Here is a 25,454-nt window from a genome sequence, read left to right as displayed (position 1 = left end):
GGCGCTCTTCCTACAAGGTGTCAGCCATCTCTTTGCAAACTCCTTTGGAAGCTGATGCCTGGGTCTCCTGGCTTTATTCCCCAATCAAACTGGAAGATCTGGGGAACCTCAGCAGCTTCAGCTCCTAACCCCCATTTTAAACACAAGAGCAACTGCACACCAGCCTCTGAGGTCAGGCAGCGTTATCACTGGTAACTTAGGTGCAGTTTACAAACGTATTGTAATCCTGTGGGCAAGAGACACAAGGAGAATTCTGTGTCTGCCGTGTCGCGGTTGGAGAAGGCTGGTTGTCACACTCCTGTCCACGGAACCCTAGAAGAGAACCACGGAAGCACACCCTTTTGAATTGCCCAGTCAACAGCCATCAGGAGTCAAGAAACTGTTTCAACACCTCCTGCAGGTCCTTGACTGTTTGGGCCTTTAAAATTCTACCTCTCAGAGATGCAAATGGCTCAAGAAAGCTCAGAATGAGGCATATACTCATCCAGTGTCTGATTTTCCAGCTAGCGCATCTTCGTAGAACGTTGTCATGGTTTCCTAATCTGAAATTCTTGCTTTGCTGTTCTTTGAAAAACATTGTTTATTTAAAAATTATGCAGGAATCATGATTTTTTTTTTTTCTCTCTTGCCACTTCGATTTCCCAATAGCTATGGTTTTTCATCACAATTGCTTCTCAAGCTTCTGGAAGTCATTTACTTTATGAATTTGGGGGGGGTAAACCCATTGCTGTTCTCCATTAATGGACACCCTGTATAGGTTTTATCTCTGCCAGAGTCATGACTGAGGATAGATATATGTTTTGGGTTTGTTTGTTTGTTTTTCTTTTGGTGGTGGGTGGAAATCATTGTATGGGTAGATTTCTACATATTGCTAAGCTGAAACATCATTTCATTTACCATTTTTAAAAAGTTTTGTTCTGGTAAGAGAAAAGTTTAATCTGAAGATACTTCCTATGCAATTTCCTTTCTCTGCATATCATTTTTAGATTTTGATTTCAGTTTGGATAACAAATGGTGTTGACCACAAAGCATTAGTATAAATACAGCTATTTTGAGGACTTTTTTTTGTCCTCAGAAATGCACCCCAGGAAAGAGGTCCTCATGACTCCCGCAAGCAGAAGATAAAAGGAAAGGTTCACTGTTCACAACTTTTCTCCAAAGTTTTTAAGCTTCATGTAGAAAACTGTAAAGAAGACGGCCCTCTCTTACAGTATATTAATATTTTAAGTAAAATCCCATGTCCCCGTCTGATACAAGAAAGTTCAACAACAAAAAGAAAGAAAGACGGCATGAGGCTAAGCTTCTTAGACATTGCCCCTAAGGGATGCAGTGAGGAAAACTGGAAAGACCCTGAACGCCTGCACAGACACCCAGGAAATAACAGGACGTGGCACACCACAGGGACTAAAATTCATATGTAAATCAAACAGATTTCAGAGAAAAGAATGAAATTGCTTGTCTTCATGTTTCAAAAAGAATTGCAGAGGTCAAAGGAACCAGGTGCAGGTGCAAAGATATATAAAAATAATGAGCAGTGCTCGTAACAAATATGGGCGGCTACATTCAGCAGCTTTCACGTATGTCCAATCTCAGGCCAAGGGCAAGAAATGTCCACTGTGCTTTAAAAGGTCTAGGAGTAGAAAAATCAAACCCAAGTCTTTTCTAATTCCACACGGCTGTTTCGCCACGAGATGATTAACAATGTCTGTGGGGTCTGGTTTATTATATTTGAACTGAGCTAGTACCAGGCAGCAGAGAAAACCGTGGTCTTAGAATTTCTCCAGGACCCCCTAGGAGCTTATCTGGGGCACATCCTGGCTTCAAACCCAGCTGCCTTTGCTCTCCCTGATGGCTGCTTCGAAAGGGATCCCGCCAGACCGCCACAAACGAAGCTTTGTTAACTCATCCCCTATTGCTGGTCAGACTCGGGCTCCACCATTCAAAAAGCAGAAGGCATAAAGGTGAATACAGACATGAGAAAGGAGTTTACATCTGGTCCTGCAGCCTCTCCATGTACTCTCTGAAGCCCTGGGACGCCCCCAGCCCCATGTCTGGGCACACCCACTGGATGCTGTCATCACTGTCAAACGGGATGGAGTTGGTGTACGGACCGCCGTCCTCCGGGAGGATGGTGGTGTAGGACGTAAACTTGACCCTCTTCCTCTTTGGGCCGGACGAACTCAGAGGTTCGTTTTTCATGTCTTTCTCATAGACAAAGTCAGAAGGTCTGAGCAGCTGACTAGGGAAAGTCTTCTGGGAACCGCCATTCAGAAGGAAGTTCCTCTCCTCGGACTGCAGCCCCCTGTCGATCATGGTCGTGCACTCCTCCGACGGGAGGGTCACGTCCACCGGGTTCTCCAGAAGCTCCACGTCGTTCCCCAGCCAGACCCAGTCGTGGGAATGGGGGATGTCGCCTTGCTCGCTCACGGCGAATCTTTTGTGTCTGTATTTCCAGGCAAACGCCACACAGTTAATTAAGAAGACCAAAATGGCCAGGCAGAAGACGCAAAGCAGGGCGTACATGCCGATCTCCAAGTCGGTCAACCCCCTGGAGGTCACCGTAAGGTCACTAGGATTATGGGGTTCCGGTAACTTCCCTTGAGTGGGGAAGCTTGTAAAGGCGTCTGGACCACCACTCTTGAGCAGCTTCTTATCCTTTCCTTCCATGGGAGACTGCGGGGTTGTGCTTTGGTTGGTTCTTTCCCCGTGGCCGCCAGGGGCGCCATGTTGGAACCACTGCTGCACTGCCCTCTCCTGGCCTCCTTCACGCTCTATGCTGTTCCTCACGTGGTCTTTATATTCCCGACTGCCGCCCTCCACGTCGTTGGTGCCTCCTTGGTGCTCACCAGTATTTGCTTCAAATTTGACCTTGACGTTCCCTTTACCCACGGCAAGAACGCTCTTCCTCTTGGTCTTCTGACAGGGCTCACTGATCATCATTTCCAGTTTAATCAAGGGCCCTTGCCCTTCCCCCTCTGCAACGACAACCGGCCATTTGGACTGAAGGTTTGCCTGGACAGACACCACCATTTCATCCAATGATGAGACAGCAACCGAAAAATCCTTGGAATCGTAAATGTCTAAAGGTGTCACCGAACCGTCACTGAACAGAATCCAAGAACTGACTATTGCTTCCTAAGAAAAATGAAAGCAAAGCATTCTGTTATAATCAGGTTCCTTCAAACCTGCAAATGTAAATGCGATTTCCTATGTAATATTATTTAAACGTACGATCTGAGAAAAACTGATTTCTATGTTTTATCATCGTGAATAGCTCTCGACACTGCCTGGAAGCGGACTCGGCCCTAAGCTATAGCTATAGTTGATGTGAGAAACAAACAATACGCTTTAACAAGTGCATGAAAGTGTATATTAATTTACTGCATGCCAGACAACAGAACTTGACTTTGACCTTTCTGAAAACATTTTGAAAGATCAGACAATTTATCTGAATCATATTCAGGTGCAACTAGTCAGGCGCCTGCTCAAGAGAATATCCCTTTGAACGTTCTTTGTTAGGAAGCCCATGCTGATTGCTGGAACATGCACTGGCTGGAAGCACTTAAGGAAGGATGCATTATGAGACCCGCTGGCTTGAAAGGCACAGTGCCCTGGTATCTTTATCAATGACACGTCAAAGTTTAAAGATGGGGGAGAGTTTGAGAGTTGGCAATAATTGTCAACAGTGGTGATTGGGTGCCTATTAGCCATGCTTGTTCAAGTAGCTGAAATGGAATTTCTGAGTGCAGTAAGTCCCCTACATACGAAACTTCAAGTTGTGAACTTTCAAAGATGCGAACATGCGTTCGCATGTCCAATCACGTAAACTAGTTCACATGTCCGGCGTACGTTTTCACGTGCCTGCATCCTCTGCAAGTGGTTGTGCTTTTGTGTCCTTTGCTGCACAGGACTGTATAGAGTACAGCAGTGCTCTACCATCTCCCTCGTCCTCTCCTCCAGTCAGTAACTCTTCCTGCCTCTTCACTCGATGCCAGCCCCTGTGTGCCCGCTGTTGCGCTGTACTACTGTACTTTTCAAGGTCCTGTACTGTAAGATTAAAAATGTCTTATTTTGGGCTTCCCTGGTGGCGCAGTGGTTAAGAGTCTGCCTGCCGATGCAGGGGAGGCGGGTTTGTGCTCCGGTCCAGGAGGATCCCACATGCCGCGGAGCAGCTGGGCCTGTGAGCCATGGCCGCTGAGCCTGCGCGTCCGGAGACTGTGCTCCGCAATGGGAGAGGCCACAGCGGTGAGAGGCCCGCGTACGGCAAAAAAAAAAAAAAAAAAAGACTTATTTTTTGTGTTTGTTTTTTATGTATTATTTGTGTGAAAAGTATTATAAGCCTATTACGGTACAGTACTATATGGCCGATTGCATTAGTTGGGTACCTAGGCTAACTTTGTTGGACTTAACGAACGCACTCTCGGAATGGAACTCGTTCATATGTAGGGGACTTACTGTAGCAAAAGGCACCTGCTTTGGCAAAAGGGAAAACATGTTAGCCTCTGGTCACGGTCTAGCAGCGGACGGTGCCTAAAACAGATAAGGCTGCTCTGAAGCAAGTCGCATATGGGCGTGTGGTGGATGGATTAGAAACACATACGAGGAAACTGTATCTAAGCCGCTGAGTACTTTCCTCAGAGACAGGACAGACTGGATAAACAGGAAGAAGCTTCAAAGTCACCAGTCCCGGCCACGAGTGCTCTCTCTACGGATCTCCTTTGCGGGATGTGACTGAGAGAGAAGTGGTCTCCACTGGCCAGGGACGCAAGGGTTCTGGAATCTTACTTGCTGTGGGGCTCGAAGCACATCCTGGGCAACTGCTGTCGAGATGATGGCTCTTTTGTCCAACCTGTGAGGCCGCAGGGAAAGAGACAAGCCGGCCACCAACTGCACGCCCAGGTCCACGATGGTGACACGGTCATCCAGGACGGTCACCGTCTTCTCAGCCAGGATGGAGTCAGAGAGAGGTGACAGGACCTGCAGGGTCAGCGAGACGCCTCAGTCTCTGCCCCTCACACCATTCAAAACTCCTTAACTGGTGTTTGCACCACCGTGTTCTCCCAGGTTTCCCGACACGAGTGCACGTATGGAAATTGTGTGTGTGAGTGTTACGCCCCTGTTCAATTATGCTCTCCAAGTGAAGGAGTTTTACAAGTATCATCTTGGTCCCTTTTCTTTACTTTGATTCACATGATGATAACAGCACTGTATTTTCAAAAACAAAAAAACCCAAACAAACCATGATTTAACTTAAAGGCAATAACTAAAACTTGCCCACCTGGGTACCAAGCACCAAAGAGTAACATCTTTCCAACAACTAATATTTAGGTGTGAAAATGGCAGAATTGTGGTAAAACTTTAAAGGACTGGTGCTCGGCCATCTCTCCCTGCACTTATTCTTTTCAGTGGGCAGTTAGATGTCCGCTACGGGCCATTAATCACCATTGCGTGGGCTGTTGCGTCATCATCGGATAAACCAGGAAAGCAAAGTGGGAAAGAGAATCTTATTCTCCTTCTAAGAAACCACTCCGAATGCACCATCTAGCTTGCAAGCGGGGGTGACTAACAAATGGAGAGGAATATCTAGGAGGCAGAATTTCTAGACCTGTCCTGCCCAAGAGGTCCCGCTTAATCTCTCAAACCTGTGACTGTGATGAGACATCACCCTCCCGACTATGTTATAGGATATAGCACAGCTGGCCTTAGAATAGAGAGGTTCTGCTGGGTTAGCCGGGTGGGTCCCCTGTAATCACACGGGCAGAGTGCTTTCCCTGGCTGGTGGAAGAAGGGAGAGTCAGAGAGATTCAAAGAGTGAGAATCTGGTGATGGAGAGGCCCCATGAGAAGGAAGGCAGGTGGCCTCTAGGAGCAGAGAATGAGCCCTGGCTGACAGTCCACAAGGAAACAGTGTCCTCGAGCCCACACTGCGAGGAACTGCATTCTGCCAGCAACCTGAGCTGGGAAGCAAATCCTTCTCCCAAGCCCGCACAGAAGCCCAGCCTGGCCCACACCCTGACCACAGCCTTGTGGTACACTTGGCTTGGTACTCCAGGCTCACCTGGACTCCCCAGCTTCAGAACTCCGAGTTGATAAATTAGTGGTGCTTTAAGTTGGGAGACTGGTGGTGACTTGTTACATAGACATAGAAGAGTAATGAAAATACAATGTTGAGTACAGCTTTGTCAAAAATTAACTTTGGCAAAACCTAAAATCTGACTTAATTAGCTCTGAGCGTTTACCAAATTAACATTTTAATTTGTTATTCAAAAACGATGCTGCACTCTTTCTGCAGAATTATCCCGTCAACGTTGGCTAGAAAATAGTTTTCCTATTACTACAATAAAATGGAGAGCGCTTTTTATTAATTTTAGTGCAATACGTTTTATTTTTTAATTTCTTGTCCACTGTTAAGGTGAAACATAGCTGAATGTTTAATCCTCAAGTTCAGGAAAATAAAACTAGCTTTCACAGGTTCCACTGTCTCCCATCAGTGATACGTGAAAAGTAAACCGTCATATTGGGGGAAGGATTACTTAGACTGTGTGTTTAATTCAGCTTTGGTCAAAGAAATGAGATTTTTTTCTCAACACGAGATATAATTTGAGTCTAGATTGTTAGAACCGACGAACCCCGTTACTGCCCATGATTCTCTGACACAGGCGCACACCGCCCTGCACGACAGCCTCTACCTGGACCCTTATCAATACAGACCGGGGCTGTGGGAGGCGGCGAGGGGCGGGTGCCTGTACCTGCACGGTGGTGATGCCCGGCTCCCGGCCCACCAGGGTCCTGCCGTCCTGTAGCTGAGCAATTCTCGGCTCTTCCACCTTCATGAAATCCATCACGAGGTCAGTGACGTCAAACTGCCAGTCGGGGCCCAGCATGTAGCTCAGCTGACCCGAGTCGGGTGACTCGGCCACGAACTGGGTGAGGACGCGCACGAGGGCGCGCTGATGCTGCAGAGAGCAGCCTCTCCCCTTCCTCTCCTCGTCTTCTTCGTCCTCGCTGTCTCTGGCGGGCCTGGGACACACACACGGCAGAGCAAACGTCATCGCTGCGGGGAGGTGTCTCGCGCCCCCCTCTGTCCTCATTCCCCGTGACTCTGCCCTGCTTGGTGTGAGCTGCTCACCATCGGGTCACCCGCCGTCTGCTCCTTCGTTCATTCCCCGGGCACTGTCTGGTGGTCACCGAGCGCCACGTGTACTGCCACGTGCTCGGAGCACAGAAGCCCAGCTCGGCCCCTGCCGCGCCCACCCAGCACCAGGTGGGGGGACCAGCCCCACACGGGCAGAGGCTGCATCTCTGTCCTGTGTTCTGGAAGTCTGCAACTTCATCACGATCCCCCGTGCGGGGATGAACTGGGGCTAGAGGAGGGAACGGGAGGTCTGGGATCAGAAGAGCCGTGTGGAGGCTGGCCTTGACCATCAGTCACTCCCACAGATGACAAGGACCCCCCTTACCACCCTGCAGGTGTGCTTGAGGAGATGCAGGCCAGGTGTGACGACACCTGAGGGCGGCCCTCGTGAACCATCACCTGGGGACGATGCCCACACCCAGCCCCTTCCATCTCTACAGAAGCGGCTTCCTCTGAGCTCCGGGCCCTAAAGGTGATCAGGGTAGAGCCTCCTACCTCCCATCCGCCCTGATCTGAGTGGTCACCGACCCGCAGAGGTGTTGAAACTACTGAACCACGTCTGGCACCTGCGTCCTGGCTTCTCCCCCTTCCTCCTGTCCCCCTACTCGCCTACCCACACCCGCCCTGAGAAACCCTCTCTGGCTCGGTCATTCTAGAACCTTCTCCTCGAGATACACCTGTCTCGTGTCCTTTACGAAAGGACCTGGTTTGATGGCTGCTGACTGGTCTGTGGCCCTCGGTGGATGGGTCTTGGGTCAGGGGAGAAAGGGGCAGAGACTTATACGCGCTGGGTTAGACCTAGCGTGTGCCGGGTCCTGCCCTGTGTGCTCCCATAAAGAGCTGATGTAAATGGGCCATGTGCCACCTGCCAGCCACACACAAGGGACCCACGTCATCTGCACAGGCCCCGAGGAACAGGGTGTTCTAGGAGCTGATCTCGCCGGTGAGGAAACCGAGGCACAGAGAGAAGGGGCAACTGGGTCACAGCCACACAACCGGTCACCTCGACGCGGAGTCCAAGCCCAGCCGCTGTCCCTCTACTGGTGTCCTCTCCCTCTTTCTAAAGATTAAAAAAAATTTTTTTTTGCTGCACCGCACAGCTTGTGGGACCTCAGTTCCCCAACCAGGGATCGAACCCGGGCCCTCGGCAGTGAAAGCCTGGAGCCCTAACCACTGGACCACCAGAGAAGTCCCTTTCTCTCCCCCTTTATAACGGACTTCATTTCTCTTCACAACAGCCCTGAAGCATGCTCCTGTTTCTACACGAAGAAACCAAGGATCAGAGCAGTTAACACGAGGCCCAGAGAGCTCGTTATCAGCAGTTTGGGATGAGCACCACGTCACTTCTGAAACCCACTTTCTTAACAACATGTCATTCCACCTCCCTGAAAGGTTAACCCTCAAGGTTAGAAAAGTAAAACTAGCTTTCACAGGTTCTACCATCTTCTATTAGTGATGCACATAAAGTAAATTATCATACTGGGGGGAGATCGCTTAGACTGAGTTTAATTCAGACTTGACTGGTAAAAGAAACGAGATTTTTTTTTTCTCAACACTCTTTAAAATGGAAAAATTAATTTGAGTTTAGATTATTAGTTACAGGAAAAAAAATTTCACCAGCACCTAGCAATTTGAGTTTCCCAAAGTGAGGGGTAAGTGTCCTTGCTGTTAAGTGAGATGATTTTAGGTGGCAGTAAAAACACTGACTGACATACAGAAAGGTTATTTCCATTTTATTTTTCAATCATCCTGATTATATCCCAGGGAACGTCTCTGTTTGGTGCCAGGCGATCTTTAAGGGCTCTCTGATACCTGCTAGTCTCTCCCAGCTCATAAAGACAAATTCAGACAAACAACTGTATCTACTCAGAATTTAATAAAAATATTTTATTTTCTTTGCATTAATTTTTACTAGTTGGCTATTTTTTGATAGTGATGTGGAGTTTCTCCTAAATAAATAGATAAAACTGAAAAAAGAACAGTAGTAAGCGTATTCTAGGTGGTACTCAAAAGTTGCAGTCTCATAAAAGTGGTGAGTGAATAAATGAAGTTTTAGAAATACCATATTCATAAAACAATTGCATTCTGTTGTGTTAAAAAAAAAACTTTAAATTTCGAGGTCATTTCAAATTCATTGAAAGTTTAAAAGATCATACAGGGAGGTCCTGTATACTGTTTACCCAGCCCCCCAGATTTAACATCTTGCATACCTGTGGTACAATACCCAGACCAGCAAATTGACGTTGGTACAAACCACAGAGCTTATTCAGATTTCGACAGGTTCATGAATACCCATTTGTGTGTGTGTGTATGTAGTTCTATGGGATTTTTATCACATGCAGCTTCATGTAACCATCACCATAACCGAGATACAGAACGGGCCCGTCACCACAGGGGTGTCCTGTGTACTGCCTTACACTTCTACACCACCTTTAACTCACGGCAACCACTAATCTTTCTCTTTCCTGTATCATCATAAATGGTACCACACTGCAGCTAACCTTTTGAAGCACTGGTAAGGATGTGGATGTGTGTGTCACTGGGTGACTTAACACACTGCTGGTGGGAATGAAAAATGGAGCAGCCTCTCTGGAAAATAGTCTGGCTTCCTTTAAAACTAAATATGCCCTTGGGCTTCCCTGGTGGCGCAGTGGCTGGGAGTCCGCCTGCCGATGCAGGGGACGCGGGTTCGTGCCCCGGTCCGGGAAGATCCCACGTGCCGCGGAGCGGCTGGGCCCGTGAGCCATGGCCGCTGAGGCTGCGCGTCCGGAGCCTGTGCTCCGCAACGGGAGAGGCCACAGCGGTGAGAGGCCCGCGTACCGCAAAAAAAACCAAAAAACAAACAAACAAAAAAAACGAAATATGCCCTTAACATACAACCCAACAATTCCCCTCTCGGGCATCTTCCCCAGAAAAATGAAAATCTACATTCATACAAAAGCTTGTATGTCAAGCTTTTGTCATAGCATCTCTATCCAAAATAGCCCCACACTAGAAAAAACACGTGTCCTTCCATGGACGCATGATTAAGCAAACTGTGATACTCCCTACCAGGGGATACATTCAGCAAAATAAATAAATGAATTATGGAAACATGCAACGACTGGGGTGGATCTCAAGGGAATTACGCTGAATAGAAACATGTCCATTCTTAAAGGTTTCATACTGTATGGTACTATTTACCAGCTAGAGAAAACTTTCTGCTTTCAAAGGGCTCAACTGATGGGTCAGGCCCACCTGGATAATCTCCATCTTTTAAGATTAACGGATTTAGAATTTTAATTACATCTGTAAAATCCTTTCACGGCAGTCCCAGATTTGTGCTTGATTGAATAACCAGGAGATGGGACTCTTGAAGGGATGTTATCTTTAGAATTCTGTCTACTGCACGATGTATCCTTTCACTGAATTCTTGGGATAACTCTATTCAGTAACTCTATTGTCATCTCCAATTTATAGATGAAGAAACAGGAAGAGAGGGGTTAAGTGACTTGCCCAAGGTCACACAGCTATACGTGAGAAAGCCAGGGTGAAACTCAGTGGCCTTATTGCAGAGCCCACAACTTAACCATTGTACTGTGCTTCATAGAGGATGGTTGGCATTTATAAGCAGGAAACTGAGGTAAGGTAGGAAAGAGGAACAGGGAAGTAGGGAATAGAAAAAGAGCTCTTCCCTTAGGGCTTCCCTGGTGGTACAGTGGTTGAGAGTCTGCCTGCCGATGCAGGGGACACGGGTTCATGCCCCGGTCCGGGAAGATCCCACATACCACGGAGCGGCTGGGCCCGTGAGTCATGGCCGCTGGGCCTGCGTGTCCGGAGGCTGTGCTCCGCAACGGGAGAGGCCACAACAGTGAGAGGCCCGCATACCGCAAAAAAAAAAAAAAGTAGCATAAGAGCTCTTCCCTTAAATGCCAGGCCTTGTGCTAGGTGCTCCTTATGAGTTGCATCGTTTTACTGAATCCTAGCAACTATTCTACGAGGTAGAGATGATTATTATCCCTATTATAATCGCCTCCTGTCAAAGTAAGTACCCAAGTCAGATCCATCTGAACTCCGATCCCACTATTACCCTCTGTGGATGCAGCTTCCCTAGGGCCTGGGTCCCTGAGGACGTCTGCCTCAGAGCGGAGCCCCAGGAACCTCAGAACCACAGTCCTCGATGAACTTCCTTCCCCCACCCCCTTGGTTCCTCACCTTCGGTTGGAAGCCACTGGGATCCTCCACCCTTTGATCTGGCTGAGCTCCGTATCCGAGATGTCGACCTGCAGGGGGAGTCTGGGCGCCCAGACGGTGACCTCTAACTGGGAGGTGAAGTGCTGGTGGGTGAAGTTCACGATCGTGTCCACTTTGCTCTTCATCTCCTTCCCATTCGCAAAAATCGAATCGCAGCCGTTGGAGACCTTGGGGGAGGGGACAGAATCTCCAGATGCATCAGCAGGAAAAAGCCCGTGAGAAACTTGACAATGAAAGTTCATGACCTGCAACAGCTCTGATTTATGAGACCCAAGACAACCAGGAGGACATGACTTGAACAGAAGGTAATTTGTAGGCACTAATTAGGGACAAACGCTGATAAACAGACTCCAGGAAAACCATTTTGTATTACGAACCACTGACAAGTAAAATCATAAACATAATTTAATGGAGTTCCATAACCTTTGTTGCCTTTTGTGTGTGTGTGTTTCTCCCTTTACCTCACCTCCTTTATGTACTCAAACCACCGCTAATCAAACCCCACTTGCAACACATTTCACTCTTGCACCGTATCTGGAGATGCTTGCAAAGGTATCTATATGTTACTAAAACAACACTTCGGTCGAGCCATAAAGGGGATTTTTTTTCCCCTGAAAAACCAAGAGAGCTTTGCACTAGATTAAAATCCTTGCAGGAAAATACTCATGGAATGCACTAGAAATGTGGACGTAATTATTTTTGCCCCATTACACTATAATTTTGCAGGATGGAGGTGAGGACGTAGCATTTTGTTACGGACTTCTGACTCAGCACGCGGACGCACCCTTTAGCGTGCATGCATTCGCAGGTTGGCTGTTAGACAACGTAAGCCCCCATTTCACTTCACGTCTTCTGGATAAGCAAGGAAAACGTTGATGACTTTCTCTCCTGGACCACCAGGAGAATGAATGTCTTTTACGTATGTATCTGGGTCGGGCGGGGGAGGGAGCAAAGGTCACGTTATGTGCAGAAGACACAAAACCAACACTCAGTTCAGCACAGAACCACAAAACTGCCAGGGGTCCACAATCTCATTTTACAGATGAAGAACCTGAGGCCAGCAATGCGACGTCACTGGCTGGAGGACACACACTACTTTGAGGGGTTCCGTGTGGTGCTGGGCTGCTGTCAGGACTCCCCAGCTCACCTGGAATGCCACCAGGCAGCCCATTTTGCAAGCCACAAACGAAGACTGCAGTACCTGCAGCCCAGGCCTCCCTTCCAAGCCCGAGGTGCACACGTCCAACTGCCCCCTCCATGTGAACAGGTGAACGGCTCAGAGCAATGTCAGCAGTGCCGAGGTCGAAACTCAAAGAACAAACCTCCATGTTGTTCGGGACAAATGATCATCACCTCCCTCCTCCCCCCAAAAAAGGGCGTGAATGTGAATTTTCTCCCACGAGAAGGAAAAGATGAGCCTGGTTCACTGTAGAGTGAAATCAAAGACTGAGGAGAAGATAACTAACGAGATGCTTAAACCCCTTCCCGCATCAGCCTCGCAGACACAGGTCCCTGGCATTGCCACCTCACAATGGCACCAACGCCTTTAGGAATCTTTAAGCATAATTAACCAAGGCCACTAATGGGACGATGGGCAGAAATCACAGTGACACTGACCTGATAACCCTGGGCCACAAAGCAATGAGCAGCCGTGCTGGAGGGAAACTGCATCAGGCTGAGTTCATCTGGGGAGCCGCTTCCCCACCCTGTCAGAACTTAGCCTTCCACAGCCCCTTGCCCTCCAGGCTCTACTACCCTGAGCAGCAAATCTGCCCGCAGATGGCAGTGGAAAGTGGCAGCTAATGTGTTTCTCCCCCTGAAATTCCAGTGGGAGTTGAAAAAAGACAATTCGGGGGCTTCCCTGGTGGTGCAGGGGTTGAGAGTCCGCCTGCCGATGCAGGGGACACGGGTGCCCCGGTCTGGGAGGATCCCGCATGCCGCGGGGCGGCTGGGCCCGTGAGCCATGGCCGCTGAGCCTGCGCGTCCGGAGCCTGTGCTCCGCAACAGGAGAGGCCACGGCAGTGAGAGGCCCGCGTACTCAAAAAAAAAAAGAAAAAAAAAAAAAAGACAATTCAATCACTTTTCGAAGCTTAAAAGAATCTACTTCGCCCGTTCCCTCTCTTTGTCTGCTTTACTTTTTAAAAGGGAGAAGAAAAACCATGAGACAAGCAAATCAGCTGTCTTTTAGGGCATGTTTGAGGGATGTACATCTGCATTATTGTGCCCAGGATTGTAAAGAGAGCAATCAGAACAAGATTTTCTATTAGAGCAGAAAATGGAATGGAGCGCCATGTTCTTATTTTCAATTCCTGCGATGGGGACCCAGTGCTGAGCCCGACTGCCCTTCCTTAAGTACTTAGAAAGGGGAGAAAGACCCGTTCTAGAGAAACCCCTGCCTTCCCTCCAGAGCACTGCCCCGGGAGACATTCGCTAAGACCCCTAGAGATCCCTGTGCTCAGTGGCTACACGCAGACCCATCTCAAGAGAACAAGGCTCCTTACTGACAAGAACTCTACAGTGGATGCAGCAGGGGGGTCCGCCCTCAGCTTCCCCTGGCTCAGGTGGGCATCACCTATTGCTAGAACTTTCCCCATCCTACCTTCCACAGTACAGACCTCAACTGTCCTGAATTTTCAGGATTATGATGATCTATATGAGATGTATGTATGTGTGCATGTGTTATTTCCTCTCGAAGGAATGGTTTAATTTAGTATTTGCTAATTCAGTGTTTGCAGTGACTTTATAAGACATAACTACTGCAAATAATGACAATTAACTGCAGTAGGTACCTCTTATTGGTATAGGACCTCACTGCCTTCCCCTCTCAAAGCCTTAAGCCCCACGAATAACGCTGTGGGGCGGGCATCATGATTTTCATTTTACCTGGACCGAATCCAGTGTAGAGAAAGGGAACATCACTTCCCAGGGCTTCACCTGTGTGTAATGATGCCCGCCAGCCCCCAGGACTGCTGACGCCTGGCCCAGTGCTATCCCCCCTGCCTGTTCACGTCAGTCCCCGCCAGAGACTTCCCACGGTACACGGGGCAAAGTCCAAACTCCTGATCACAGCTTACAAGACCTAAGGACCTGGTACTACCTCCTTCTCCAGGCTCCCTTTGCGCTTCCCTCCCTGCCCACCCTGCACACACTCCCCACCAGTCCCCCATGGGTCTTCTCTCCCATGGCTCTCCTGAGCTTATCCCCCTCCGGAGGCCTTAGCGCGATCTTCCTGTGACCGAGACCTGCCTGTCATTCAGGTCTGAGGCAGATATAACTGGTTGTCTACGGGCCACTCAATCACACACCAGCACCGCTGCCCCATCACATACACACACACACATCTTCCTCTTTTCTGTCCAGCCATATGCTCCTTGCCAGTGAGTGGCTTAGGGAAAGGCATGTGACACAATTCTGGCCCAGGAGGCGTGAGGAGTCTGCTGGGGATTCTGGGAAGGGCCTCCTGGCTTCGAGATGCCCAGAAAGTGGTCCCTCCTTCTCCCACTGGATGCTGCCACATGGGAGGTGACGACAGGAGCTGCAATGGTGATCTCAGAGCCTTGGAGGGCTGGCCAAGGACCAGGCTGACACGGCGAGCATGGAAGGAGAGAAAGACGGAAGGAACCACATCCTCAGTGACCACCTGGATGGACCACCGGACCAGCCCACCTGGAACCACCTGACTTTTCAACTTCTTATCATGTGTTTTTCTTTCTGTTGTTGTCAAAGCCATTTTGGTCCATGGTATTTTGTTACTTGCCACCGAAAGTGGCCTAAATGATGTAAGAACTCAGCTCAAATGTCACTTCTCAGAAGGGATTGCTTGAGTCACTTCTAATGTAAAGTTGCACGCCCCTCACCTGGCCACTCTACTACTCTCCTCTATCTAATTTACTGTGTGTGCTACTATGTAAACTATTATTTACACTGTTTCTGTGTTACTGACAGTATGTTATACTATTCATATTCCTTCAGTCATATGGGTTACACGCTGTTAGTTACACTGGACTGCTCTATCCGTGTTATATTTCATGATTTACTTTTCAATATTTATCACTCTCTGCATGCTCCTGGTTGTTTATTGTTTCCTATCTCTGTTCTCCACCTGGAAGTGATCTGCTTGAGACCACGGACCTGTCTCCTCTTATCTCCTGTGTCTCCACTTCTAGCGCAGGGATGGCCCACATAAAGTGTTCAGTACATAGGTGTTCAATGTGAGTATGACACTGGTTTCCTCTGGGTCCCATTCATTCTTGTGCCCCAGGAGTAGCCTGCGTCTGGGTTAGAAGTGGGAGAAGGTGGCTTAGGCAGTGTTATGCTCTGGATATCATGAGAGGAGATAGGCTGGTAGAAGAAACCTAGTCCAAATCCTAAGGAAGTCTGAGGTCAATGAGATGAGAAATTTGGATTCCCCGTGGCGGATTCGGCCTTCTGGCTAGGAATTGAGAGACCTGACCTGTGTCATGTCCCACGGTGAGGGCGTGTGTGTTTTTGGAAGAGACAGCTAGACACTGCAAGGTAAAGATTAGATCAGGTTCCCACCACTCAACCAACAGATACCTTCAGGGCTCTCTGAGCCCCCGGAGGAAGCTGGAACAGCCAATGCCGTGAATCCTAGTATAAGAAGGGCTGAGGACAGGTACGTGGAGATTGAAAATGACGGCTCGTGCCAGGTTAATCTGTGAGCATGCGCCAGGTGGCCTGTCCATGTCCTTTTAGGAAGGCTGCCTTTGGAGGCTCATTGTTTTACTGTCAAATTACACTTTCACAGTTTCAGTACTTTAGAGTAATAGAGGCAAACGGTGGTCTCCCGATGTAAATATGTTTCCTTTGGGGATCTTGTGAGAGACAGCATTCGCTTCATTTTCTATTCAGGAAAGAAGCAAGAATTGAGTCTGTGTATCAGTGCCCTCCCTCTGAGTCTGCCAGACGGCTGAGGCATCTGTGTCTGCACCGTAGGAGCTGCCCCTGCTGTACAAGGCTTCCCTCTTAATTAACCCCTCCCCGTCTTGAGAAATGTGTTAGAAAGAAAAAACCTACATCATCACGGCAATGGAAGCAGTCTCTCTCCTTGGCAACTCGGTAAGAGAAGTTAAAGAAGGGTAAATGGTGTTTGTTTAAGGTAAATAAAGTGAAGGGAGCCTTCTGCAATGTTCGTAATGAAAATAAAAATGAAACAATGCCTAGTTCAATAGATAGCAGTGCATACAAATTAAACACTATGGATCCTACAATAAATTTAAACAAAATTTAAGAGACAGGAAAAATAATCATGATATAATATTTAGTGAAAAAATGATGGAGTTAAAATTATATGGACACACTTATATAACTGAATCACTTTGCTGTACACCTGAAACTAACGCAACATCTTAAATCAACTATACTTCAATAAAATTAAAAATTTTTAGAATTATATGGACGCGTTAATACTAATTTTATAAATATATGTTATGTGTGTTTGTGTATTAATGAAGAATAAAAAGATTTGAGGAATGGGGGAAGCTATATAATCAAAGAGTATGTTTCTCACAAATTCACGATAAATGCTGAATTACATATTAAGATAGGCAAAGAGAAACTATGTAAAGAAAAAACATCTTTCAATTCAATCATCAAATCAAGCATTTTGTATTTATTACCAAGTTTAGCAAGTACATTTTGTCTGAGGAGCAGTGAGTACTCAAAAAAATATTCATTTTGCCTTAAGCTTTTATATCCCCAAGAAGTACAAAGAGCAAAAATCATAGCTATCATGTATTGGGTGGTCACTATGCATCATGCATTGTTTTTAAAACTTTACACAGAATGTAGCCATTAAATCCTCCAGATATCCCATTCGTTAAGTGTTTTGTCCCTATGTCGTAGATGGGGAAAATGAGGCCCAGGAGAGACAGCTTGAGCAGAGATCACAGCTGGTGAGAGGCAGAGCAGGGATTCGCACTCAGGTCCTCTGAATCGGGGGGCAGGGGGTCCTCAAACTGTGTGTTACCCCCTCTGTACAGCCCACAGAAGGAAGACCTGATTGGGAAAGGCAAGACCTCAATACACACGTTGGGATTTTTTAAATGAAACTCATCAAGGTGTAATTTCTGTTCAATGCACCGTATCCGTTTGGAGGGTAGAGTTGGATGAGATTGACGGTGCATACGCTGTGAAACCACCGTCATGCCTGGACACAGAACACCCCCATCCTCCCGAAACATCCCTTGTGCCCCTTTTTGGTCCATTGCTCCCTCTGCCCTGGCCCCAGGCCACCACCGAGGTGTCAGTAAGCATGAGGTATCAATTAATTAGAGGCCAGCTTGATAGCTAGTGCTCAAGACCAGGCAGAAGGAGCTGGAAGCAGCAGCTCGGTGCCTCAGCCTGAGGTCCAGTAACCTGGGTCCTTGTCCAAACTCTTCCCCTCATCATGCCTGAATAAGTCACTCTCCATCTCCGGGCTCAGATTCTGCATCCGTGAACCCATGGGTACCCGAAGTTTCCAGCTTGGACTCCCTCCCATCCTATCATTGGAGGATGGAGAGAGCAAGCTCAGAGTCCCAGTGTATTTTGACATAGCTTTTCTCTGCCACAGATCCCTCATCTGTAAACTAAGAATAAATCATTCATTCATTCAGTAAATATTGATTTAATGTCAATGAAGACCCAGGAACTGTCCTAGGTGCTGGGGATAGAGTGACGAACAATACAGTCCCCGCCCTGATGGAACTGACTGTGGAATGGGGGAGACAGACAAACCCAACACACACCTAGATATAAATGTAATATCAGGTAGCGAGATGGGCTTAAAAGGAAAATCAAACAAGGTAAGAAAGCAGTGACAATGGCTTTAGTTAGAATGGGCAGGGAAGGCCTCCCTGGAGAGATCACATTTGATTAGAGGCCTGAATGAAGTGAGGGAGTGAGTCACGAGCACATGCAGAAGATCAGGAAGTGCAAAGGCCCTGAGACAGGCGTGTTCTTGCCATATTCAAGGACCAAAAAGGAGGGCAAGGGAGCCCAAAAGTAGCCAGGGGGGCTGGACTGTACTCCACTGTGTAAGTATAATGAGAAGCTGTGGGGTTTGCGCCCAAGGAAGTAGCATGATTGGACGATATAACAGAATACCTCTAGCAGGAGTGGCAGAAGGGGAGCCCATGCGACAGAGACGTGAAAGAGGTTCCCATCAGGGTGGTGTGATGCAGGGAATGAGATGTGGTCAGGGTCAGGATGCCTTTGAAGGCAGCCCTGGCAGGAGCTGCTGCTGGAGTGGCTGTTGGGTGTGAGAGAAGCAGAAGCCACAGACGACTGCTAGGTTTCTGGCCCGAGCAACCAGAAAAATGGCATTGCCATCCCTGTGATAAGGGAGGCCTGCAGGAAGGCAGATGTGGGGAAGAGAGAAAGAATCCGGAGTTCCATTTCAAAAATACTAAATGTGAAATGTTTATTAGACATCTGAATGAAGACGTGAGGTAAGAAGTTGGAAGCACAAGTGCAGAGTCCATGGAGAAGGGCTCAAGCTGAAGAAATAAACCTGGATTATGCCAGTAAATGCAGTATTTAAAGCCAGGAGATTGAATCATAGCCCACATTTCAGCCTTGAACCTGCTAACACTTAGAGCTCACGGATATAAGGACCTGACAACATGGGGCCAATCTGTTAAAAAGGAAAAGCCAGGGGGACTTCCCTGGCGATCCAGTGGTTAAGACCCCGTGCTTCCACTGCAGGGAACTCGGGTTCGATCCCTGCTCAGGTTCGATCCCTGCTCGTGGAACTAAGATCCCACATGCCACGCGCGGCATGGCCAAAACATTTTTAAAAACTGAAAAAAAAAAAGAAGGAAAGGCCAGAGAGAGAGAATGGTATCTCAGAGGTAAGTGGTGAAGATTCTCCGAAGACAGGGTGGGATTGATATCAAACACTGAGAGGAAGTCGAGTCAGTTGTGGACTGAAAGCTAACCATTGGAATTGGCCGTGAACCCTGGAGACCCTGACAAAGGGACTTCGGCGGAGAAGAGGAAAACTTCTGATGGTGTGGGTTCATGACAGAATGGGAAGTGGGGGAATGTGATACGGAAAGCTTTTGCAAGGACGCTTTCCAGCACGGGACACAGAGAAATGAGACAAGGGATGATAATTCCTGCCCTAAGTGTTAAATAAGATGCACCACAAAAATCACTTAACAGACAGCAAGTGTCTTCTGAGGGCTGATCTTTGGTCCAGCTCTTCCATGCTAAGTCGACACAAGAGTTTCCAGCGTGCACTGTACAACCCAATGGCCCCGTACTAATTCCAAACTCACCAAATACCCACTCTGAGTTCGGAGACTGAGATGAGAGAAGAAATGAGTTGCCTGTCACCTGGAGCTTCAGGCAGAAAACAATCAAAGAAAATCACCATTTCCTGGGCTTCCCTGGTGGCGCAGTGGTTGAGAGTCCGCCTGCCGATGCAGGGGACACGGGTTCGTGCCCTGGTCCGGGAAGATCCCACATGCCATGGAGTGGCTGGGCCCGTGAGCCATGGCCGCTGAGCCTGCGCGTCTGGAGCCTGTGCTCCGCAACGGGAGAGGTCACAGTGGTGGGAGGGCCGTGTACCGCAAAAAAAAAAAAAAAAAAAAAAAAGAAGGAGACATCAAGGAACATTTTCGGGACCGAAAGGTGAAGATAAGTGAGGAATTCTCTTACATATGTATGACCTTTCTCTTCAGCCCACGGCAGGGGGACAGATGGGAAGGAGGAAGGAGGGGTACACCTTTAAAGACGAAACCTGACACATACAGCATTTTACAATTTATAAAACATCATCCCACTTGACAGTCTCTCTCTCCCTCTCTTTTTTTTTTTTTGGCCGTACCACATGGCTTGTGGGATTTTAGTTCCCTGACCAGGGATTGAACCTGGGCCCTCAGCAGTGAGACCACAGAGTCCTAACCACTGGACCGCCAGGGAATTTCCCCCTCCACCTGACATTCTCAATTGCGTCATGTGGTAGATTTCAGTGCCATACCCAACACTGCACCCTCACCCTCTGCCTTGTGAATTTGTGGTTCCCCCCACCAGAGGTAAAATATGCTTTATCTCAACGATGTTGGGTTTGGGCAAATGACTCCTTGTGCCCAGCAGAATTTTAACAAAAACTTCTCCATAAAATACTGAAAACACAGAACAGGGAACTCAGCTCAATCTTATGTAACAACTTAAATGGGAAAAGAATTTGAAAAAGAATAGATACATGTATATGTATAACTGAATCACTTTGCCGTACACCTGAACCTAACACAACATTGTTAATCAACTCTACTCCAATATAAAATAAAAAGTTAAAAAAAAACATAATTAAAGGATTGGGTTTGCCCTCTTGGTGTCTGCAACCTTGATGAGGTGAACCCCAGCTGATCTGAAGACCTGTGAGCAATAAAAAAAAGCTCGTGGTGGCATGTGACTAAGATACTGGGGCTGTTTGTTATGCAGGTGTAACTAACTGATACAGTCTATGACAATGTGTCTCAAATAGTGTTTGAAGCACAGCCCACATTAGAAAATACATCTTACATTAGGACCAATACATAAAAAGTATACATAAAGGCAAAAGCCAAAGTTTCATGAAAAAATACTTAACCTCATTACTTGCAAGTCACTCTGAATTTTCTCTTCTGTTTTATCCCATCCCATTCTATTCCACTCCACTCCACTCTGTGCCATTCCATTCCAGTCCATTCTATTCCTTCACTTTTTACAAAATGCTGGTGAGATCCCATAAAAACTGGCCCTTAATCTGAAAAAAATCCTGCACTGGAGCATTGTGGGAAAGTTATCCTTTACCCATTTTACAGATGAGGAGACTAATGCTCATTTAGGTCACCTAGCCAGTAACGGAGGGCCAGTGTCCCAAGCGGTGTATTCTGACCCAACACTGTCCTTTTCTGTTGGTCAAATAGCTGCTGCGGTAACCGCTGATCCCCTCTCTATATTCAGTTCATTCTTAGTTTTCACTTAAAGTATTCTTAAAATGAGGGGCCTGGCTTATCCTCTGCTTGATAAAAATCACAGACAAAATCAAGTCAGCCAAGTTCCAGTTTCAGTTCAGAGAGGTAGACGGCTGAAGAGCACTTCTCTTGCCCTTACCAAATTGCAAACTAAAAGCTTTTCTTAAACCCATCGGAGAACTGCTGATGCAGGGCTACAAACTAACCTGGAATCTGGAGACAGACACATGCCCACAGGGAGGAAGAGAAATCGAGCATTTGCTTCCCCAGGGTGGACCCTGCTGGATGTCATATAAGCTAGAAAAGAAAGAATCCAAGGGAAAAACTGTACTGACTTGCTAACGGCCCCGCAGGGGCTGGTGTGAGTGTGAAGCTTTAGAGCCTGTAAACAACGGAGCTTGTAACCCCCGGGCTTGCTGTACGAATCCCATCGGGCCCTCAAGGGAAGAGCTAGCAGCATCCCCGGGACAGCTGGCTCAGGACGGGGACAGCAGCCACTGCGGAAACTCTACACAGTTCCATATCCTCTGTCTCCCCTATGGGGCAAAAGTCTCAGTCTTTAGGCAGAAGTGTAATAAAAACTACCATTTAGGGCACTAGGCGGATTCCGCTGTATCTACAGTAACCAGTTTGAGTTAAATTTAAGCTGGTTTATTAAAAAGAGGCCTGCCTGACTCTAGCAAACAGCTATGTGCTCCTGGTGACTAAGTTCCCTCATTAAAGTTTATACAATAAGATTTATACAATAAGAAGCTCTAGGACATAACAGCTCTCCTGTCCCCAGTGGGTCCCCAGACTATGCTTTCGCTGGTCAGAGGCATCCCCCTCTCTGAGTCATAACTGTCTACCCCTTCCCTTTGATAAGTAAACATACCACCTCCATCATCTTTTTTTTCCCCTAGAACATTACTGAAGTGTGCTGAATAATACCGTGTGATTCTGAGCAGGTAATTTAACCTGAGTTTCTGCTCCTTTGTCTGTAATGTCAATTGGCCTTCAGCTGGCACAAATACAGCATTTGCCTATAACATACCTCTTTCTTTTCTCAATGTCCCATGCAAACAGCAGTTGGGTTCTAAAGTTAACTGAAGCAAAATTGCACCCAACCAGTATTATACAAGAAAATCCCTATTTTCAGTCACCAGGCACACTGGTGATTTTTAATACATTGATTTTTAATACAAAGAATATGTAGTAACATGTATGCGTAAGATATATAGATAGATAGAGATAGAGATATATAAAACATATATATATATATATATATAAAACTATAGGTAGCATGCAATTGTACAGATGGGTGGTATATGCAAATTACTCAATTATTTCTCTCTGCTCAGAACACTCGAGCAATTTATAGTGTGTTGGCTCTCCCTGTGTGCTTTCTCACCTACACCTTCTGTAAAAGTATCTTCCAGTTCTTCTAACATTTCATTAGTCAAGGGTTTCTTGGAGGCCTCAGTTCAGTCTTTAATGTCTTCCTGAAGGCAAGAGGTCATTGACACCATCACCACTCACTTGCCTGGCCACCAGAAGAAGGCATCACACACCTCTGGAAGATGGGGAGACTCTTCCCGTTGTGCTCAAGTGCCCCCCACCAGTTGTGCCAATATACACTGACGAATACTTTACCAGGCAGAGGAACAGAGATAACCAGATTAAAAGATGCACAGTTTCTACCCATATATGTGTATATGTATGCGTGTAAATGTAAGGACACTGCGTTATTTGGGGCCAAATGCATATAGCTGAATTCTCAAGAGTTAAACTATTCATGTGGTACAGCTCCAAGCCCTTTGGGCCCCTCATACAATCATGGACACAAAGCCAAACATTAGAACTGAAACCAAGTGGCAGTGATTGGGTCTACTGACAATGGTGCATGTTGCTTACACAGTCTATAGACTATCATAAAAAATGGATATGCAAAGTCAAGCAATTCTCATGAAGATTTCTAGGAGATAAGTCCATGGATCTTGGCTCGAGGAACCTTCTATTCACCTTTGTACCTTCATAGACTCTGACTTAATATAGTAATGCTTACTTCTCTGCCCCTCCTAGATGATAAGGCAAGCCTTTAAGGACAAGCATGTTGCCTTATTTAATTTTCTGCAGCTCAGGCTCGTGGCACAAGGCCTGGTACCTTGTAGACATACGGGAACTACGCAGAATCAATGAGAGAGGAAGTGCTCTGCTCAGGATCGTACAACCAGGAACGGGAAGGTCTTGTGAGCCCCTCCTGCCTCACCCATCCATCATGCCCATCACTACACTGAAAGCTCCACTCTAAGGAGATTCCTTAATTCACTGTCAAGTTCTGATCATGAGGCTTTGCTCTCAGGCTCCTTTATTCTTATCAATTCTTTCTTCATGCAGATCAGTCTCACCTCCCTAGTTGGACCATGGCTGGGATGTTATTTCTTCCTCTCTCCGAAGCAGTGTGCCCAGCACCCAGCCCGGAACTGACTGATCGTCCAGGCCTCCCAGCAAAGGCAGATCTCGGAGCCAGCGTGGGCAGAATGGAGACCACTGCGCTTCGTCCCTTCCTAGCTCATCCAAAACACATGCCTTCCTTAGAGAATCTTAAAGTCTTGGTGCTAAAAAAGACCTCAGAGAATGCAACTCTTGTGCAGCCCAGAGAGGACGAGGATCCATGTCAAAGGCACAGAGAGGTCACAGAGAGTCTGGGGTTAACACTCAGTGATGATACGTGCTGGGTTCCCGGCAGGGCTTTGAGGACATAAAGCAAACCCAAGTGTCTCTGCCCTCGAGGAGGTCTTTGTGGAAGAGACAGACTCCTGTGCAAAATACTGTCAAAAACAGTGACTGGGGGCTTCCCTGGTGGCACAGTGGTTGAGAGTCCGCCTGCCGATGCAGGGGGCACGGGTTCGTGCCCCGGTCTGGGAAGATTCCACATGCCGCGGAGCGGCTGGGCCCGTGAGCCATGGTCGCTGAGCCTGCGCTCCGCAATGGGAGAGGCCACAACTGTGAGAGGCCCGCGTACAGCAAAAACAAACAAACAAACAAACAAAAAAAACAGTGACTGGTAGAACAGTAAGGTTTGTACGGTGTTTACAAGATGGTCGGGCCTCACTGGCTGCCTCCAGCCCAGCAAACTTCAACTCACCTTCGTCCGAGATGCTCAGGACAGCCCTCCACAACAGACCCACAGACAGCCGCTCCCACCCAGCCTCATCTCCCCGCTCATCAGGCAAGCATCACGGGTCAGCTCCTGCATTCTGCTTGTTGGGTCACCTCCAAAATAAACCCCCAATCAAATCACATTCAACAAGGTGTGATTGTACCCCGCCAGACGAGTGCTTCCAAAATCGTGCCCCTTATCAAAACCACGCCAGCAAATGAGCCCAAGATGATGGTTTGTTGTAAAGTTTAGCATACGCTTATCTGGGAAATGTGTTCATTTTAGCTTTTCACCCCTCAACATTGGGAGAGTTTCAAAGCACCACGAACGCTTTTGAATTTAGGAAAAGATCCAAGCACTTCCTAGTCATCAAACGGTGGCCCCGGAGGGATTAAGAGCTGCTCATCTGGTGAGAGCCCAGCATATCGCGCTGCCCAGCCTCCTGCACCAGCTCTGACTGCAGACACTGAACCTGGTGGAGAGAAGTGCTGGGAACAAGGTTCCATTGGCACAGGAGTCACAAGCTTAGGTGTTCGGGGGTTTAAGCATCAATTAGTCACATTAAAAAAAGGCATTGTGGCAGGATGAGCATATTCTCAGGGGAATGAGGGGTCTGCAGGGTTTGTGTTTTCCAAACTTATCTTGAAAGTACTTCTGAAAATTTCCCTAAGAAAAGAAACTTTTCTATCAAAGAACGCTGTGAACTGAGACCTCAAGGTATAAACACCGGCAGCTGAGAGTTTTTTTAATCTCTGAGGCTCCAGGGGAAGGGAAAAAGAAACATGCCAAGGATGACCTCACCGATTTCTCCAAAATCAGAATGTAGAAAAGAGGGGGGTTGAAAGGCGCAAGCGAAGATCTGGCAGAGACGAGACTGGCTCAGCCCTGCCAAGAGAAGCCTGGGCGTCCAGACTCACACTCCCGGAGATTTCCAGAGAGACCAGCAAATCATAGCCCAGCCAGGCTGAGCCAGTCACAGA

The 25,454-nt window shown here is 47.5% G+C and overlaps 1 protein-coding gene across 1 annotated transcript; it reads right to left on the bottom strand.

The window, feature by feature from the left end:
- Positions 1-1,880: 1,880 nt before the first annotated feature.
- Positions 1,881-25,454, bottom strand: TMEM132B (transmembrane protein 132B). The gene is made up of 6 exons (XM_027125124.1): positions 25,394-25,454; positions 23,604-23,611; positions 11,329-11,534; positions 6,749-7,019; positions 4,786-4,977; positions 1,881-3,135 (listed from the first exon to the last, which is right to left on the bottom strand). Exons 3-6 carry the CDS (start codon positions 11,490-11,492, stop codon positions 1,987-1,989), a joined length of 1,776 nt encoding a protein of 591 aa, XP_026980925.1. The 5' UTR covers positions 11,493-11,534; positions 23,604-23,611; positions 25,394-25,454; the 3' UTR covers positions 1,881-1,986.

The sequence above is a fragment of the Aethalodelphis obliquidens genome, unplaced genomic scaffold, assembly GCF_003676395.1.
Source record: "Aethalodelphis obliquidens isolate GAN/ISIS:26980383/991018 unplaced genomic scaffold, ASM367639v1 scaffold28, whole genome shotgun sequence".
In the NCBI taxonomy this organism is placed as follows: domain Eukaryota; kingdom Metazoa; phylum Chordata; class Mammalia; order Artiodactyla; family Delphinidae; genus Aethalodelphis; species Aethalodelphis obliquidens.
Note: the sequence above shows the minus strand (reverse complement) of the source record. Positions and strands in the feature narration are given on the sequence as shown.

Coding starts and splice junctions, on each gene's coding strand:
- TMEM132B (XM_027125124.1), bottom strand. CDS start 11,492: ATGAAGAGCAAAGTGGACACGATCGTGAACTTCACCCACCAGCACTTC. Junction 4,978..6,748: donor CGGGCATCACCACCGTGCAG/GTACAGGCACCC, acceptor CTGACCCTGCAG/GTCCTGTCACCTCTCTCTGA. Junction 3,136..4,785: donor TGCTTCGAGCCCCACAGCAA/GTAAGATTCCAG, acceptor CATTTTTCTTAG/GAAGCAATAGTCAGTTCTTG.